This window comes from Cyanistes caeruleus, chromosome 13 (assembly GCF_971803275.1).
Source record: "Cyanistes caeruleus chromosome 13, bCyaCae1.hap1.1, whole genome shotgun sequence".
NCBI lineage: Eukaryota > Metazoa > Chordata > Aves > Passeriformes > Paridae > Cyanistes > Cyanistes caeruleus.
This window is the reverse complement of record NC_141713.1, coordinates 2,047,897-2,065,579: the sequence shown is the minus strand read 5'-3', so window position 1 is coordinate 2,065,579 and position 17,683 is coordinate 2,047,897. Positions and strand designations below refer to the sequence as shown.

Below are 17,683 nucleotides of genomic sequence, written 5' to 3'. Positions count from 1 at the left end.
GTGTTAAAACTTTGAAGTCCACATGCTATGGATATGAAATCCCGTTTCAGCTAAAGCAATAATTAAGACTGGATCGCAATTGCAGTTCAACACCTTCAAACAGACCTTTAGAAACTGCCTCTAAACCCAGCAGCTGGAATGGCAAATGAAACACTTGGGCTGTGGTGGAAGAAGGAATGTGGTACCTGGTTCTGTGACCTCATCTGGCACTTGGATACAGCAGTCACTGAGGTACAAACCCCACAGTGACAAATGCCAGACGAGAGCCATGGACAGGTGTCCCTCAGGGATAGACTCTGGATTTAAGCAGCAGCCCACTAACAGCTTAGAAGAGCTGTGCTCTTCCACCTTTGCCTCTCTTTGGTGGACTCTGCTGGTTTCCTGGTCAATCCTATCCTAAAAATCTGAGAATGAAAAATCAGCTAATGATTCTGGCAGATCTTCAGCCTCCCACATGAATTTTGTTTGAGTCTGAATTCATGAACCAGGGATCTTTCCTTTGAACTTCATTTCCTCTTCAGAAATAGTTCAAAGCAGTTGGAGAGCATGAATGCCAAAATCAAGCCTGAAAACCACCACAGCCTCACTTTAAAACACTTCATTTTTCTCCTGAGAGTTCTGCTGTTGCTTTCCATGGCTTGTCAAACAACCAGATTTAGCACAGGATCTGCTGTTCCCATTCATCATGAGTCTCAGGACTGAGGCACTCCAGCTGCTCTAGGGCTATACCCTTAAAAGTGATCTTGCTGTGATGTTACAACAGCCTGTAGTTATGACCTTGGCTATTTTTGACAAAGAGATAAAGATGAAATAGGTTCTTGTTCCTAATGACATCTTGTACAAAACACCCTTTCCAAGGAAACCTATGTTATCCATATGTACACGTTATGGATCAGGCTATGCCAGACAGCAGCACTATGATCTCTCTCCCCTAGGTGACACAGCAAGAAAGATGGTTTGGTGTTATTATGCCAACATCTCTTTAATTACACTTTGGGCAAGTACTGTGCTTTCTCTCAAAACTACTAACAAATCAAACACTTTGAAAACCTCTTTATTTTTTCACTACAACCTCTGTGCTTGTTTACTTGGAAATTTCTCAACTTGGCACACACAATTTTGGAAGATTTTTTACTTTTAATTCAGGGTTCTTAACCTGACCTTTCTTTTTCCTACCTGTTGCCCCTTTTTTGAGAATCCCCTATTAACCAGAAAGATTTCTGTGGCCTTCCTCACAATAATGCTCTTGAGAGTCAAAATGGTCTTCAATAAAATGACCTGATTAACATCTTGAAAGAAAGACCCCCTTATTCCTCACAGGCCTGATGATTTCAATGAGACCTTTGTATAGATTTCACCAAAGTTTTTTTAGCTGTTTCTTCAAGACTAACTCAACAACCACCTAAACAATTAAAGCAGATCAAAAGTCCTACTTGTTTAAGGATAAGCTTAAATTCTTTGCTGGATGGGGGCCTAAGGGCCTGTAAATACAGATGGTGTGAGCAAGACCCAGAAGAGGCCAGGTAACCACCAACAGGCAATTATATCCCCCCCAGAACTTCAAGCTGGTATATCACACTGTTTGAAGCTAATTGCTTTGAAATAATTGGGAAGGTGAGCAGGTAAGTTCATACAGAGCATTTGCAATCTTGCTTTGTATTTAAAAAAACAACAGTCCAGATTGCATGGACGAAACAGGCATGATTCAATAAAACAAGTTAAAAGGGAAGGGAGAGATATGCAGTGGTTTTTTTTAAAATATTTTCCTTTTAATTTTTAGCATCATTAAAATGCTAAAAACATTTTGCTCAAGAGCTTCTTTAGTTAATACCTCATTACTTCTCTTTTTATTGTTATGGTAATCAAGCCTTAATATATTGCAGCTTTATAGCATGAAATCAAGGCTAGGCCTGTGGGCATGGACAGATGTACGACAGCATGCAGTAAAACACAGGTACAGAGACATGCAGAGCTGAATATGGCACTGGGGCTTTTTATAATTGTTTAGCAATTCATCTGAAGTTATTTTAACCTTGACAACAGATGAACTCTAACATGTACCATGATCAGTCACTGGAAAGCTGCACTGAAAAGCAAGTTTTGTAACTGTTGTCTTACAGGCTGGGTTCTAGGAAAGCATGAAACCGAGTGTAAGCAAGATGATTAAATTGTTTGCATGACTACAGGCAGTACCTGAAACTATTCAACACATTTAATTGAGAATATTTTAGCCAAGGGAGAATGGTAATGCTGGGGAACTGAATTTTACACCAGAACTTTGCCTCTCCATGGGAAACTGGGGCTCAGTGTCAGAATTCAGACCCCCTCCAGGCATAGGCACACCAAAGAATATTTGGATCTGACTTCTGGTTCTGAAGTGACCCTTGGACCTTGTGCTGGAGCTTTGCTTATGGTTGAATTTCACCCATCAAATCAAGTAAAAGTTAGAAATAACTTTAAGAAAGTTATAATGGCTGTGTCTGCAGGGTGTTGAAATTGTATCTCAGAAAGAATGAGGGTCCTTAGATCTTCCTGGAGTAAATGACAACACACGACCCCCAGTGTCAGGGAGGCTCCACTTCTCAGTGGTGCTTTCAGCAGAGATCATTCAGGAAACCATTCCAGCTCCTGGGAGCTTTGCTAAATTTAAAGGGAGTGTTTTGGCTGGCGATTCCTCTCCCAGTGAAAGCACTTCAAACAGCCAACATGAAAAGCAATATGCCTGTGTCTGCATCAAATCCCTGATCCTGAGCAATGAATTGGGAAGTTCTCAAGCCCCACGGGTTTGGGATGGCACCATTCACCACCAGCCTTGGTTTCTCCTGAGCACACCCTGCAGGAACATCCCAAAAAGCCTCTGTCACTGCAAACATGTGGCCCTCACTGGTTACCCAGTAGTCATGAGGGAAAAGAAAGAAAGTAGGTACAGGTGACATTCCAGCAGAAGTGAAAATTGTTTTCTACATTATAACTGGATAACAGTAAAATATGATTTAACACATGGATCATATATCAGAAAAACCTGGTTAACCTCAGTTAGACAAAGCTTCCAGATTCCCCCCTTCTTGGAAATACTGGGAGTAACAACATGCTGTATTCAGCTGAAACATGAGATTTGTTCCTGCAAATCTTTGAATTTAAACAAAGTCTCCTAACAATGAAGAGTCACAGATTTCTAGTGTCAAGCACAAAGGTGAGCAGCTCTCAGGTGCAGTAAAACTGACTTTTCATCCTGGGGGCATTCCACTGGGCAGAGCCTGTGGGATCAGACCTTGGGACAGGAACACGTGTTACCCAGAACATAACAAGTGGAATGCAAGACAATGGGCACTATAGGCCAGCAAACACACTAATTATATTAATAAAAGGAAAGCTTAAATTTTGAAGCTAATCCTGGGCTATCATTTATAAAAGTTAACAGGGCATATTTAATTTAGGAATTGGCTAACACTTCTCTTTCCACCGCTGAAACCTCATAAATGAAATATACTGGATCCCTGCCCAGTGCGGAAATAAAAGTTATGAATAATGTTTCTATCTCAATCATTGTCAGTGCTTTAATATTCCTAATTACTTTAAAAAGCTAAATATTCAATATAGGAAAAACCTTCTTTTTCTTTTATCTCCACTTGCAAGATTAGAGCAATTTAATAAGAGTCACTGGGTAGTTTTAGTCCACAAGACCATTCTGTACTTTGACATCTTATCCTTTCCTGGCCATTTTTACACAGAATGAAGTGCTTTTTACTCTGTGAGTGCACATATGTATAAATGTATGGTCTACATATGTATGTCCTTATTGTCATAGTCTTTTTTTTTATTATTATTATTTTTAACTTCTGTTAGTGCACATGCACTGTACAAATACCCACTGGTAGGTTAAACTAAATCTAGTACTAAGAATAATCAAAACATTAAATGAGCTCCTGAGAATCTATACAATATGTCACAATTGATGGCATTATTTTTCTTTTTAAAAATATTTTTAAAGACAGATTTTCAGTATATCATGATGTCCAGTTTTTCCCTTGTCTACATTCCAGGTAATCCCAAAATGTTACATCAAACCCCATAGTATGGCCTTTGTTTCCATCCTTGGAACCATATAATCCCAGAACGGTTTGAGTCGGAGGGAGCTCACTGATCATCTCATCCCAACACCTGCCATGGGCAGGGCTGCCATCCCCACACCAGGTTCCTCAGGGCTCTGTCCAACCCGGCCTTGAATACTCCCAGGGCTGGAGCATCCACATCCCCTCTGGATTAAAGTCCTTCCTCCCTGCTCCCTTCCTGTTCCCTTTTCTGCTGGAATTGAGGGATATTCAGCAGAGCTGCAGACAAATCTCCCAGAACCCATGCAGGAATCTGCCCTGCTGCTTTCAGCCTCTGGTTGTGTTCACCCTCAGGCAAATTTACCTCCCATCCCCTTCACCCTCAGGCACATTTACCTCCCATTCCCTCCTAACTCCTCCCTCTATAGATCCCTTCTGTTACCTTCTTGCCTGCTAACCATGCTTCTTTCTTAAGATCCCAATCAATTTGGGAGAAAGGGAGGAAGCCAACACAAAACAAAACATCCATTCAGTTTCATTTCACAGCATCTCTCCCCATGCAGCTTTATTTACTTGCTTGATGCACAAATTGACTCCATTTATCAAGCTTATTTCTGTTATGTCAATAATGTCTCAGGTCTATGTTACATCACACTTGGATGTTTGTGCCGCCTGTTCCATTCCAGCATGAACCAACCACTTAAAATCACCATTCCCAATTAAGAGAGTTTAACAAACACAGCCTTGCCAGCTGAAAGAATTGAAAACCTCAAGTGTGGATTAATTCCCTAGTAAAAGGTGCAGAACTCCCAACTCCCATTTCCCTAACTTTGGCAGTATGGATTTAAGGAATGGATTGTAAGTCAGAGGAGAGAATCTGGGCTGCCTGAAAAGTCAATGGCAAAACTCCCACTGGCTTGAACAGGACGAGAATTCTATCTGGAGAGAGTGCTTTCCAAACAGCTCCAACACTCCACAGATTATTTCATGGAGAATGTGCTGTATTAAAGATTTGAGAGGGAAAATATTCTTTATGGAGTTCCATTATCTGTACTGGTATCCTAATAACAGAACCAAAAACATTAACAGCATCCTCCACTGCATTTCACATTTCTTTGCAAAACACAACCAAAAAAATCCAATGTCATTATCCTAGGAAAGGGCATTCTCACATATTCACAGAACCACAGTACTACAGAATTATTCTATAGTTCATAGAACAGTTCACAGGTTGGGGTTGGAAGGGACCTTGAAGCCCTTCCAACCTTTGTTCCAACCCAATATGAATTCTTACAAAATAACCAGCAGACAGCCTTCATTTTTCCATTCAAAGCATCCAAGTTCTAAGACCACTGCTTTATAAAACACATATTTTTATCATATTTGATATCTTTACTTACCACTTGAGCAATCAGTCCCTCCCCAGCCTGGTTCACAGTGACACGTGTCAGGAGAGACACATCTTCCATGCACACACTCCTCTGTGCACAGTGCTGTTGAGAGGAAACAACAGACAGCATTGTAAACATATTAAGAGATTGCTGAACATACCCTAAACAATGCCTTAGAGAGCAATATTTTGTTTAAAAATATTAAACAAAACAAACTCACAAAAAAAAATATTACTCTCAAGATTTAATTATTGCTAAGTGACCAAAATAAAATATAGGTCTCTTGACAGCGATAAATTCATTTGTCACTTCAGCCATGTAATGAAAAACTCGCATACCACAAATTCCTTTGGTTCGCAGTTTTGATTCATAATAAAGTTTTTTACCAAAGTGACATTTATTATTATTGTATTACAGAACAGCAGCTTCTTATATCACACTCAAATTGCAACTGCTCATAAGACAAAATGGAGCTCAATCTTGGAAGTGTATTAAGATCCAAAATAGATTTGTAAAAAACAGCTCTAAGAAAATAAATAATTTTACTCCATGATGCAGTGGCTGTAAGTGCATTTGTGTCTTTTCAAGGTCAGCCAGTTTTCCATTACTACAGTTCTCTGTTTCACTGGTAGAATATTGGAAGTTCAATATCCTCAAGTTGAAACCAAGACAAGCAGCTTGGCTGAGGAACATCTCACAGTTTTTAGGATTCTCTTTTCCTGTGCTGTTTCAGTGTCTGACAGTTTCCAGTGTGTGCCCACCACATACTGAAGAACCTGGAGAGCACTGAATAACTGCTTTAAAGACTGAACTTTGCTGCTTACTACCTTGTTTCCATTTTACCACTTAGGACAATGCCAAAAAACTCTGTGTGTCAGACATTCAGACTGGATGGTTAAGTTGGAACACATCATTTCCAACTAGACCAACATGTATGAATTATTAATAAATATGATGCAGTGGCAATGAGGTCACTGTATTAAACTGTATGTACATATATAAAAAATACATTATTTAGATAGTTATAATTCTTTATTATATTATATTTATATACATTATATTATATATATATTATATATATTATATATATTATATATCTTATTTATATTGTTTATAATATTTATATTATTTATAATATATTATTTTCTATTATATTATATATATTATAGTTGTTATTATATATTATATTTAGATCATATATAACCTATGGTTATATATATATATGGATATGGTTATATCCTGTGTTTTCATATCAGATGGGAAATGTGGGTTTTGAGTTTACTTAACCATGAATTACCTGAAGCTGGACTACAAAAGACTTATCCCAAGACAAAGATAACTCCTTCCTGCTTAAACCAAGGCTAGCATAGCTGATTTGAAGTAGCTTTGGGTTGATGTAGTGAAAATGGAGCTGAACCACCCAATTCTTTTGAAATCAGCCAGCAAAGCTTCTGGAAGTTTCCCTGACCTGCAGGTGAAATGAAAGCTGGAACCCTTTCAATTCCCAGATACCTCCTGCACCAACAGCTCTCCACCACTGCCTTGTAGCTCTGAATGAGTCCTGCTACACCTGAGGTTCTGGTTGGACTCCCAGACTGGATCACACCCTGGACCCACACCCAGGCTGCCATCAAAGCTCATGGAAACATTTTGCTGCCTATTCTGTGGTTGGGTCATTGCAGACCAAACCCACTGAGCTGTTCACAAAATATTTAAATCCAACTCCAAAATGCAGGTGAACTTAGAATAATCCTGTGGGACAAACTTTGCTGCTCTTTACCCAGCAGGTCCCACGTGACCAGTAATTAGAACGCTGCCTCGTTAAAACGACTGCAAGATCTCTCTAAATTAATCATTTCCTTTCTACATTTGCTGCATGTCAAAAATGCAATTTATTCTTATTCCATATCTTGTGTTTAGACAGTATTGCAGTGGGCATGAAATATTCATAGCTAATCTCTAGTCACTAATTGTCCTAATCTTTTGGGCATTTATTTTACTCGAGTTAGGCTTTCTGGAGATAGTGAAGCATCCTACTCTACAGCTGTAGGATGAAACTCAGGACAGGACATAAGATAAACAGGATTTTCCCATAAAAATATACACACCTTCCTGCAATCATTTGAAAATGGCTGGTTATCCAGACCAGGGAGAAGTTCACATATAGAAATTCACAAACGTAGAGGTTTTTATTCAAACTACAGTGTGCTAAAAGATACAGGATGTGCTGGGATAGGGATACCTTGGGAATTGTGCCCAGCTTTAGCTGAGAGGAAATTTTTCATTGATGTGACATCCTAATTTTGCAAGAGATGTGGAAGTCAAAACTGAGATTCTGCTGTTTCCTGTATAGACATTTGCAGTAATAAATCACTCTAACATGTGAAATGTGTAGCATTTCTTACCCTTTTAACTGGGCCACGTTCTCACCTAAAGGCAAACATTGTGAGCAAGAACATTGATGGGGGACTGGTTCTTTACTCTTCCAAATAACAAAATTCCTGCACATTACTGCTCTAAATTTAGTTGATTTCCACACAAATTTATCACACCTTAACTGTGTTAACATAAATATGAAATTATAGTAATTAATTAAGCAAGAAAGTTTCCTTAGTCACTTGTCTAGCTGCAGTCCTATGGGAAGAGTGCAATGTGAGACTTAGCAGCAAGTCTCAAGAGAGAACTCTTCATTCTAAAGCACTTAGTCACAAGAAAAATAATAAAAAATATATTAAAAAGAACTCTATCCTTGTTTTCAGGTCTTCTGAAGTCCCACATTGCTGAAGAGGACAATGTTTAATGAGCAATTAAAGATTCAAGTAAGGTGAAGATGCTTCTTGGAGCTGTGGGTTCTCTCATCTCTGGCTGATTAATTACTAAACAAGTAGTTGTGAGCTCAGAGCTCACTAGTGACTAATTCCAAATGTGGGGGTCACAGAAAACCCCATTTTTAAACAGAGAAGCTTTGACAGAAGTAATTTTATTTAAAGTGGCAAACAATCAGACTCCTGCACTGACTGATTCAAATCAGGTTTATAAAGGTCATATTAGGGTACAGCTCTAAAGTTTTACCATAGCAAATAAAATTTTGAATTTCTCCTATAAAAGGGAAGTCTTGCCTTGCTCAAGTCTTTAGAGTTTAAATTAATTTTTCATTCTATTAACATTCAACATAATAGGATACAATGGTCCCCAAGGCATTCTTCATAATACACTTTGTACAGTGGTTTGCAAATGATCTTACTAGTTAATGGAACTATAAAAATTACTTGCACATAAAGGTCAAGAAAAATAAAGATAAGTATATACTTTCTGACACTGTCCTGTTCAACACTCAGCCCCTGGAGTAAAGAAAACTTGTCCTAATGCAAGGAATATAATTCCTCCCAGTATAATAGCTCAAGCACTTCAACCTTTGGAATTCCAGACTTTTTATGTCTGCATTTTCCCTCAACCACTTCACTTGAGCAATCCAGCACCTCATTGATCAGTGTATTATTAGCATTCTTGGCATGAGTTTGACATCAGTTTGTAGTTTGATTCAGCCTGGTAATAAAATGACCTACATCAAAGCCCTGCCAAAATGCCATCTTTGTCGCAATGTGTTTAGCATGAGTTATTTGCCCACATTCAAGGTTACACAGCAACTGCTCCTTATCATGCAATAAAGGCAACAAAAGGGTTCTGTAACAATCCATTTGATGCTTATCACTTACTTTATAATTACAGACTGGCCTTTTTTTAACATATAAGGTCAATCCCCAGGGAAATAGACCTAAAGATTAAACTCTTTTCACACCTGAAACGGCTGCACTGAGGAATGGATATTAGAGAAATGGATTCCTCTAACACTAGTCTTTATTCTTTAATTGTTGCCCAGAATTTGAATTCAGATATGATAGATGGTTTGTCTGTGTCTCCTCTCCACAAAGGTGTGAAGTGGCCAGAATATTGCAATGAGGAAAAGAGCTCAGTGGAGCACACTGCAGAATATTTCCACTGCAGAGTTCCTTCAGCTAAGGGGCACCACAGAGAATTCATCCCGGACAAAAGCAGGGATGGAGAGTTGCTCTGTCTTCCTTGATGCTGCATTCCTCTGCATGGACCCAAATTATGATGTTGCAGGGTTTAACTGTTTTTACACCCACTGTGATACCCTGCTCATCGCATCATCCACCCACTGACTGCCAGCACCCACTGAGCTCCACAATCTGCCTCTTTCCCAGAGGTTGAGGTGCATAGGGAAGAGTTTCATCCTAGGGAAACTAGTATGGAGTGATTAACTTGAAAAAATTTCGTTGTCTAAAAATATAACCTGTGCATTTATTTCACAAATGCAGACTCACAAACAGCCTAATTTGTGCTTGCATTGAAGTGTGGTAACATTTGTGGTGGTCCTTAGAACCTGTGGGAGTTCACAGCTACCGACCCGGCAACTTCCATCTGCCATTGTCCCACTTTGCTGTGCCAGAGAAGCAAAATATTTCCAAAACAAAGAGCAGGATAATTACAAAGTGTGAAGGACCCAGAGCAGAACAGAAATCAGGCTGCGTGAGCTGTGCTCGCTCACGGCAGCGCGTGCTGCTGGAGAGCAGTGCCGGAGCATTCCGTACACGCTGGAGTTTCCTGGGCTCTGTGGGATTCCTGCCCAGGATCATAGAGCAGCCAGGAGGTGACAGAAAGCATAAATAACGGTAGATACATTATGATAATGGAAAACATTGCTAAATGGAGATATGGATGCTGCTATGAGACACAATGAGAAATTCAGGCACTCGCCTGGAACTGCACAGAATGAACTGGTTTACTTGGACTGCACACATGGCACAAGGTCATTGCCTCAGAGTATCTTCTTTTCTCTGTCTTACCTCTGCCACGTTTTCTTCACTGTACACTCATCTTGCCCCAACTCTGACCAATTTCATTTATTTCCTGTGAACCAATGGTAAACATACATTTTTTCTTTTATGTTGCTGGTATTTTAACTTCAGATTATTTAACCAGTTCACTCCATGCTTGAAAGTTGTTGGACTAAACAAAGCAGAAATTTAATGCAAAAAATGATGTTTTCCTTAGTATTTAATACGTCTCCCTGAAACAATTTGGGCCATTTTAGCCCATTCCTCCATTCCCTTGTGCCACTTTTAGGGTAAAGAATGATTTTGTCAGGTGAAATAGCTGTTATCCTATGGCCAGTGGTTTCAGATAATGCAGAGAGGTCAAAGCAGATGAAAAAAGATGAAAAAGATTCTTGCTCCTTATCCATTAGGAATCTATTCACTCAGGGCCTCTCTGGTACTTCCATCTTAATGTACTGGCCCAGGTCCAGCTTGTGCTGAGTCTACAATATCAGCTTCATTAGATAAGCCTGTAGTCAGCTTTTGGCTGGATTCTCTTGCCTGTGCTCAGGAGAGGGAGGTTTGATAGCACAAGAAAGATGACTATAGCTAATGCATCCAGGTAGGTTTTCCTCATTCTTAGATTATTGCTTATTTGTGGAATGGATGATTTCCTCCCTAAATCACTGACTTTCCATCAGGTATCAAGCTGATTTGATGGTTTCCTGGATAATTGCTTCAATGAAGTGGGATAATAGCTCTTTGCATTGCTTAATGTCTATTTCTGTGGTCATCACTCAGGATACATCCATTAATTTATCACCTTGGAAAGCACTTTCATGCAAGGTTTAGCAGCTTCCAAAGATGAAGAGATCTTGAAGCCTGCTCAGGCTTTGAGGAATTTATTGTTTCAGTGCATGGCAACCCTTCTTTTTCATCTTCCCATGAAAGTACCAGTGAAAAACACAAACCCAAAGAGATCAATGTGAGCACAGGAAAGATGAGACTGATGCAGAGCAGATAACATCAATGGGTCACAAGATCAGCTCCTTTTCCTGTAGGTGCAATTCCAGCACTTCTTTTGCAGATTTGGAATTAGACACTCAGCATCAATGCAATCAGAACAGAATCAATGGCCTTTTTGTTGCCTGGGACATGGAGATCTGTGACCATTGCCTCAGTGAGGTATTGATCTGTTCCAGGTTGTGTTATCCTCTGTTTTGACACCTGGCCAAAGCTCAGGGATTAGGCCAGACATGACTTGTGAATGTCTGAAGTAAAAGAACTGTGGAGATCCAATTTGAGGATTTTGTCTTTTCCCAAGAGCAGAATCTGACATGTGTCAGTGTCATCACTGACAACAGATCAGTAAATCCCTCTATCCATTTGCTGGGACATGAAGATTTGTTAATAAGCACAAACTCCATGCTTGTTTCTTTACCCTTTCTATCAGCAGGTAAACAGCAACCTGGGGCTCTGATCACTATTGAGGTGAACTCAGAGCTTCACACATTCTTGAGTGTCCCAGCCTTGTGACATGGACTAGTTTAGGGGTCCTGGAATAATCCCGGCCAGATCTCAATGTTTCAGACTCCAAGGGCCATTCAGGAGGAATGCTCACAATTTACTGCCACTTGAGGAGCTGGCACTGATGAGAACCTCCTCCAGTCCATGCTGCAAAATATTGCTTTAGGCCTTACCCTAGGGAGTGAATAGGGAAGTAAACTGTGCCAGGGGAAGGGCAGGGTAGGGAAGAGACTGTCACTTGTTCTGTGTGCCCTGAGACCGGTGGAGCACAATTTGGAATCCCAGTCTGGTTGGTTCTGAGGAACAGCTGAGCTGGAGCAGCACATCCCTGAGACAGGAATGGCATCGCATCACTGACCATAAAATAGTGACAGTGACAGAGAAGTTTAGAGCCTGCAAAAGGAGACATCGGGGTAATCATACATTTAACAGAGTCTTTGTGGCATTTTGATGCCCCATTGGTTTCATCTGCTCTGGTGGAGAGAGGGAATGGGAGATAGCACTCAGCATTTAGTGCTGTCTGAGCGAGAGCTGCAGAGCAGCCTCCTCATCGCAGCAAATGTCAGAGAGCACGACTGGGGTCAGGAAGCTGAACTCTGTTGTACCTTTGGCTGTGTTAATAACAAGTGCAGGAGTTGAAGGCACAGAAAGGGATGGCAGGAAGGCACTGAGGGACTCTGAGCACTCGAGTGCATCTGCCCTGCAAAATGGACAGGTTACCGGGCTAGGTAAGAGCAGCACTGATCCCTTACTCTGGAGATAAAGTCACAGCTCAGCTCCAGCCAATGGAGTGGGTGCAAAGGCAGGAGGGGGTTAAGTGTACGAAGGAGGCAAATTCTGCAAGAAAGACAATGATTGATCCAAACAGCTCCTGACTAACTCACACCTCAGACCAAGGTCAGAGACATCCACACAGGGATGCCTGCTCAGCCCCAGGGCTCCAGAGGAATCAGGACACACCAGAGCTTGGGCTTGACCTTGGGGCAGAGAGAAATTCCTCCTGGTGAAATCTTGACCCTCTGAGTCAAACTCCCAAATCCCTTATCAGTAACTCAGAAATCCCTTATCAGTTTGTTGGGAGTCAGGATTTTTTCCTTTTGTTTCTTTCTCTCATGGAATTTTGTCCCATCTGTTGCTAAGAGACAATAACAACCACTATTTAAAGAGGGCAACAAAATGGCCAAGGTGGGAGAAGGCTGCAGCTGGCTATTCTCTTACCTGGGAGGTTTTCTCTCTGGAACGGCAGAGATACCATGAGATTTTGAGCTGGGGGAAGGGGCTGCACATAGCTCTTCGTTCTTGGCATCGATGGGGAGACAGGCTGCACTCACTGTGAGGAGAATTCACCACAACTTCGAGGGTCTGTCTCCTGCTGTCTGCTCCTACCGTGAGTGAAGCTCTGCTTGTGGAAGCAGTTGATGCACTGGAACTTTATTAACACCCTACCTCACTAAAAAAAGGGACTCTCAGCTTCTTGGGTGCCTCAAGGGAACCCCTGGGACCCTGAGCCCCTTCCACCTCCAGAGGAGCCTCTCCTGGCCATGTTCAGGAGCTGGGCTGCCGCTGCCCAGGCCTGCCATTTCTCTGCCACTACCCCAAGTTTTTCACTGCACTGCCTGGCAGACTCCCCACAGTTCCTGCTACAGCTACAGAGTTGCTGATACATCTCATTTGCTACTCTGGGGTCTGCTCATCCCTGCCCTCCTACCCAGGTTCCTGCCGCAGCCCCTTTCTCCGTCCAGCCCGCCATCACCGCGTGAGGGGGAACCGCGGCTGCGCCCGCGCCACAGCGCCCCCTGGCGGCGGGGAGGAACCAGCGAGCCTGCCCCACCCGGCCGGGAGCCAGCAGCGCCCCCTGGCGGCGGGGAGGAACCAGAGCGTCCCCCCCAGCCTGGCTGGGAGCCAGCAGCGCCCCCTGCGGCTGCGAAAGGAACTGCAGCGAGGGGCTGCACCGGGAGGAGCTGGGACTGCGTTTGTGCTCTGTCGCTGCTGTTTGTTTGCTTTGTTTTACATATACACAGTAAAGAATTGTTATTTCTTTCCGCATATCCTTGCCTGAAAGCCCCGTAATTTCAAAGTTATAATAGTTCAGAGGGAAAGGGGTCATGTTCTCCATTTCAAGGGAGATCCCCCCCTTGCTTGGCAGACACCGGTCTTTCAAAACAAGACACGGTTTTAAGGCTCAGAATTTCTCATTGCCTTCACAGAAGTGAATTGGAGCCCAGAGAGAACTCATCAGGGATCAGCTAAATATTGATGACTGTAATCCTTTGAGCCTGCAACTGATTTTATGCATTTTCTGTCATTGTTTCAAGTAGAAATAATCATTGCATTCTGCCATGATGAGAGGAAAGAGTTACACTGAGATCAATTCTGCTGATCAATGTTCTAATACAATATTATTTTGTGGGACAATTTCAGCATTTAGCATTTTCTGGTAAATGATTTCCCATTGCCTCACTCAGGGTTCAAAACAATCATTAGCACTAGTTCAAACTGTTAATGAGGTTAAGGGAGATCCTGAATCAGCAGAGCAGAATCTGTGACCCTGGAAAGCTTTTTCCCCTCCTGTGCCCTCTGTCTATTCCTTCCATTTTGGTAAATTGACCAACTCTTCCCAGCAATTTGTAGGGAATACATTTTCACTTGTTAATTTTCCACTGGAACTTGATTCATCCAACCAACAAACTTAATTTGTCTGTAAATTGTGCTCTGTGTGGCACCTTCAGAAAGAGCAGCACTGTCTTTTCCTAAGCAATGCAGAAATATTAACATTTACTCTTGGCACGGTTCTTCATTCTCTCTGTACATGGCCTAGGAGACCTCACTCCTACAAAACCAAATGCAGTCAGATAGGCTTTGCCTGCAGGAAGCTCCAGGTTTTTTGAGGACAGAAGTGCCAAAACCAGCAAAAGTTCCCCCCCATCATTCCATTCTTAACTCCAGGGGATTTCTTTGTTGTTGCCTGAGGAAATTAAATTCCTGACAGGTTGGGAATAGAGGAGAAGCTTGTACCTAAAATCCCTGGTCCTTCCAGCCTTCCTGCCAATCTGTGGAGCAGCAGCCAAACCTACCAGAAGAGAAAGCATAACCTGGCCTATCAAACTACCTGGGAGGGCAAACCACACCCAGCACAGAGGCAGGAATGCCCCTTCTCCACTCCTGGGTAACTTTGCCTGCAGTCTGAACTCTCCTGGGAGTTGTGCTGCAATGGAACATGAGCTGCCAGGTGTGAAGTACAAAGCTGCAAATTAGCTAAAAGTGGTAAATCCCAAACATTTCCATCATAGAAAGACTGGAGGAACACACAGTGCCCTGCAGGTGAGGAAGGTGAGAAGTAATGATAGATGGAGAGGTGAGAGATGTGGCAGAACTGGCTGAAACTCAACTGCTGGGGGTTATTTCCAGCCTCACCATAGAAATTCCACCAGTACAGTACCACTGCTTTGCTTTGTGCCACAGTCACCTCTGCTTTCCTCCTGTGACTGTAACAACCCAAGAGACCAGGAATTTACAGGCTCCAAGACTGGCTGAGGAACTGTTTGATTTAAACAGTGAGACAGGAAGCACATGGAAAAATGTCAAAGAAAATGAGCCATTATCAGAAAAAACCCTCACACATTTATAATTGGAAACATTTATATCTGGAAATCACCTCAAAATCACAGCACTTGCATATTTTGCTACAGGTTACCCACTCAGGGCATTGATTGAATTTCTTCGTGTACAAATTCCATCAGCCTGTGATACATTTATTTTTAAATCTGGTGGCCTTGCTACATGTCCGTAGTTCTCTGATTACTGACTTGCCCTGAGTTGTGGGTCTCATGCCAAGAAAATTCTATTTTCTGACAGCAAATGACACAGCTCCACTGCTGATTGATTTTCATAGGTACAGAGTGTGTGCTGTGTGTTAGAGTGAGGATGGAGGCATCAAAAATGGAGTTCCTAAAAGATCAAAAGTAGATGGATGAAGACATCTGGCCTGCATGATGCTTCTGGCTGACTTTGCTAGGCAATGCAACACTTAATAAAACCAAATTACACAGCTGTTCCTAGAAAACTTTTAGTCCTGTAGCAAATTGAATAAATTATCCATATTTCAAACAAAATCTTCATTCTTATTCCAAAATTTATCAAGTCAATCTAACAACAATCCTTTATTTGTTTCTCACCAAAACAGGACGAATATGGACAAATTTCTAAAGGCAAATCCATCCTTGAGGGCAGGCACAGGTCCCAGAGGGCCAACACATTTCAGATTTCACTTTAAACCAAGGCCCACAGCGCAAGTGAAGGTGACCCTGCTGAAATCAAGGACAGACTGTGCTCTGTTTGAAGACCATGCTTGTGTGTAAGCTACACTAACGTTCCTGGGGATGGAACATTTAAATGCAGACTCTCCTTTCACTTCTCTCACATTTCAAAAGGAATCACAGCAATGTGTTTCACAGCAAAAAAGACAACACAGGAAACTTTTTATGTAATGGTGGGGGTTGATTCTTATCTCGAGCCACTCATTTAAACTTCTTGTCACCTACTCCAGGTTGCAGAAGTTCAGCTGATTTAGGATCAAGCCCAGTTTCTGGATGTTGAATGTCCTGAGAAACTTTCTATTAATGGCACACAGTAAAATGCACTTTCCAATTCCCAGGATTTACACTGTGGCCTGGAGATACAAGATGGGAGCTGGAAACAAAAACTTTTTCCTACATTATCAGAAACTACTGAAGAGGGCTACTGTTAATAATAAGGTAAATAGGGCATAGCATTGGCAATATTTGGTGAAGACGTATTTTTAGATGCTTTTGGTAATGCTTTGAAATGGAATTTTATTTAAGTTGTACATTGTTAAAACATGACACCTATGAATGCAGGTGTGGTGACATCAGATCCAAGATCTGTACCAGAGATCTGCTACAGCAGAGCTTTTGTGCACAGCACAAAACCTGAAAAGGTTCTATTTCTTTACCAGTCTCCATATAATGTGTTTCATACACATTTTTTTTTTATTTTTAATCAGAAAAAGATTTCTTTGTTTGACTCAATTTACATATTTACAATGTAAGCTTTGTGAAGCAAGGCCATTTTCTAGTTTTGTCCATGGATTTCTGGACACCACAGCAATAAAAGTAAATCACAGCATTCAGAAAGGAAAAATCTTGATAGAAAGAAGAAAAGGTTTGGGGTTAGATAGATTGATTAAATAGCTCCTCTTGACTTACTGTATCAGAGAAAGTGAGGTTTCCAAAAGTGAATACGTATGTTAGAAATACTGAGCTTAAGACAAACTATTCAAAAACGTTTTGTGATCAAATCTGCAAGGGACTGAAGCTGCATGAAAAATCTCCCTTGGGAGCCTTAAAACCCCTCTATTAAAATGGAAAGTAAGTGCAACAGCACACAATGTGAAGGGGAATGCTGTAATCCTGACACAGAGAGGAAAAGGGAGTGTCTATAGACACAGTTCCAAGCACATCAGCTTCTAAAGGATGGCTCCATGGCTGCTTAGAAGAGCTCTGTCCCTGATTAGCTTTTTGACATCTGATTAATCCCCTTCCCTGTACTAAGTATCGAGTGTTAACAGATGCTTTTCCAGCCGACATCATCTTCTTTCCCTCAGAACAATTAAGGAACTAGAAATGAAAACTGATTTGCCAACTGACTCTATTGCAAATACAAAATTTCCATTGTGTGCCCTCTGGGCACCTTTAGTTCACTCCTGTTACCCACTGTGCCCTCCCACACTTTTGTTTCCCTTGTCCCATGAAGAATTTCCCTTCACAATCAGCAACTTCAGTTGTCACAGGGCAGGGTTTGGTGGGATATTGGGAAGGAATTGTTCCCTGGGAGGGTGAGGAGGCCCTGGCACAGG

The 17,683-nt window shown here is 41.6% G+C and overlaps 1 protein-coding gene across 50 annotated transcripts in view; it reads right to left on the bottom strand.

Moving 5' to 3' along the window:
* Positions 1–17,683, bottom strand: part of MEGF11 (multiple EGF like domains 11) — a 255,052-nt gene that overhangs the window by 162,460 nt on the left and 74,909 nt on the right. For 43 of the 50 annotated variants that reach the window (XR_015275703.1, XR_015275718.1, XR_015275705.1 and 40 more), the window contains one exon: positions 5,453–5,545. Coding sequence is in view for 31 of the 50 variants with exons in the window: in XM_086848746.1 (XP_086704872.1) it covers positions 5,453–5,545 (93 nt within the window). In the remaining 19 variants the exon portion in view is untranslated. Of the gene's footprint in view, positions 1–5,452; positions 5,546–13,026; positions 13,694–17,683 lie in introns of those variants that run through there. The other 7 variants (XR_015275712.1, XM_086848757.1, XM_086848760.1 and 4 more) reach the window with 3 other exon arrangements.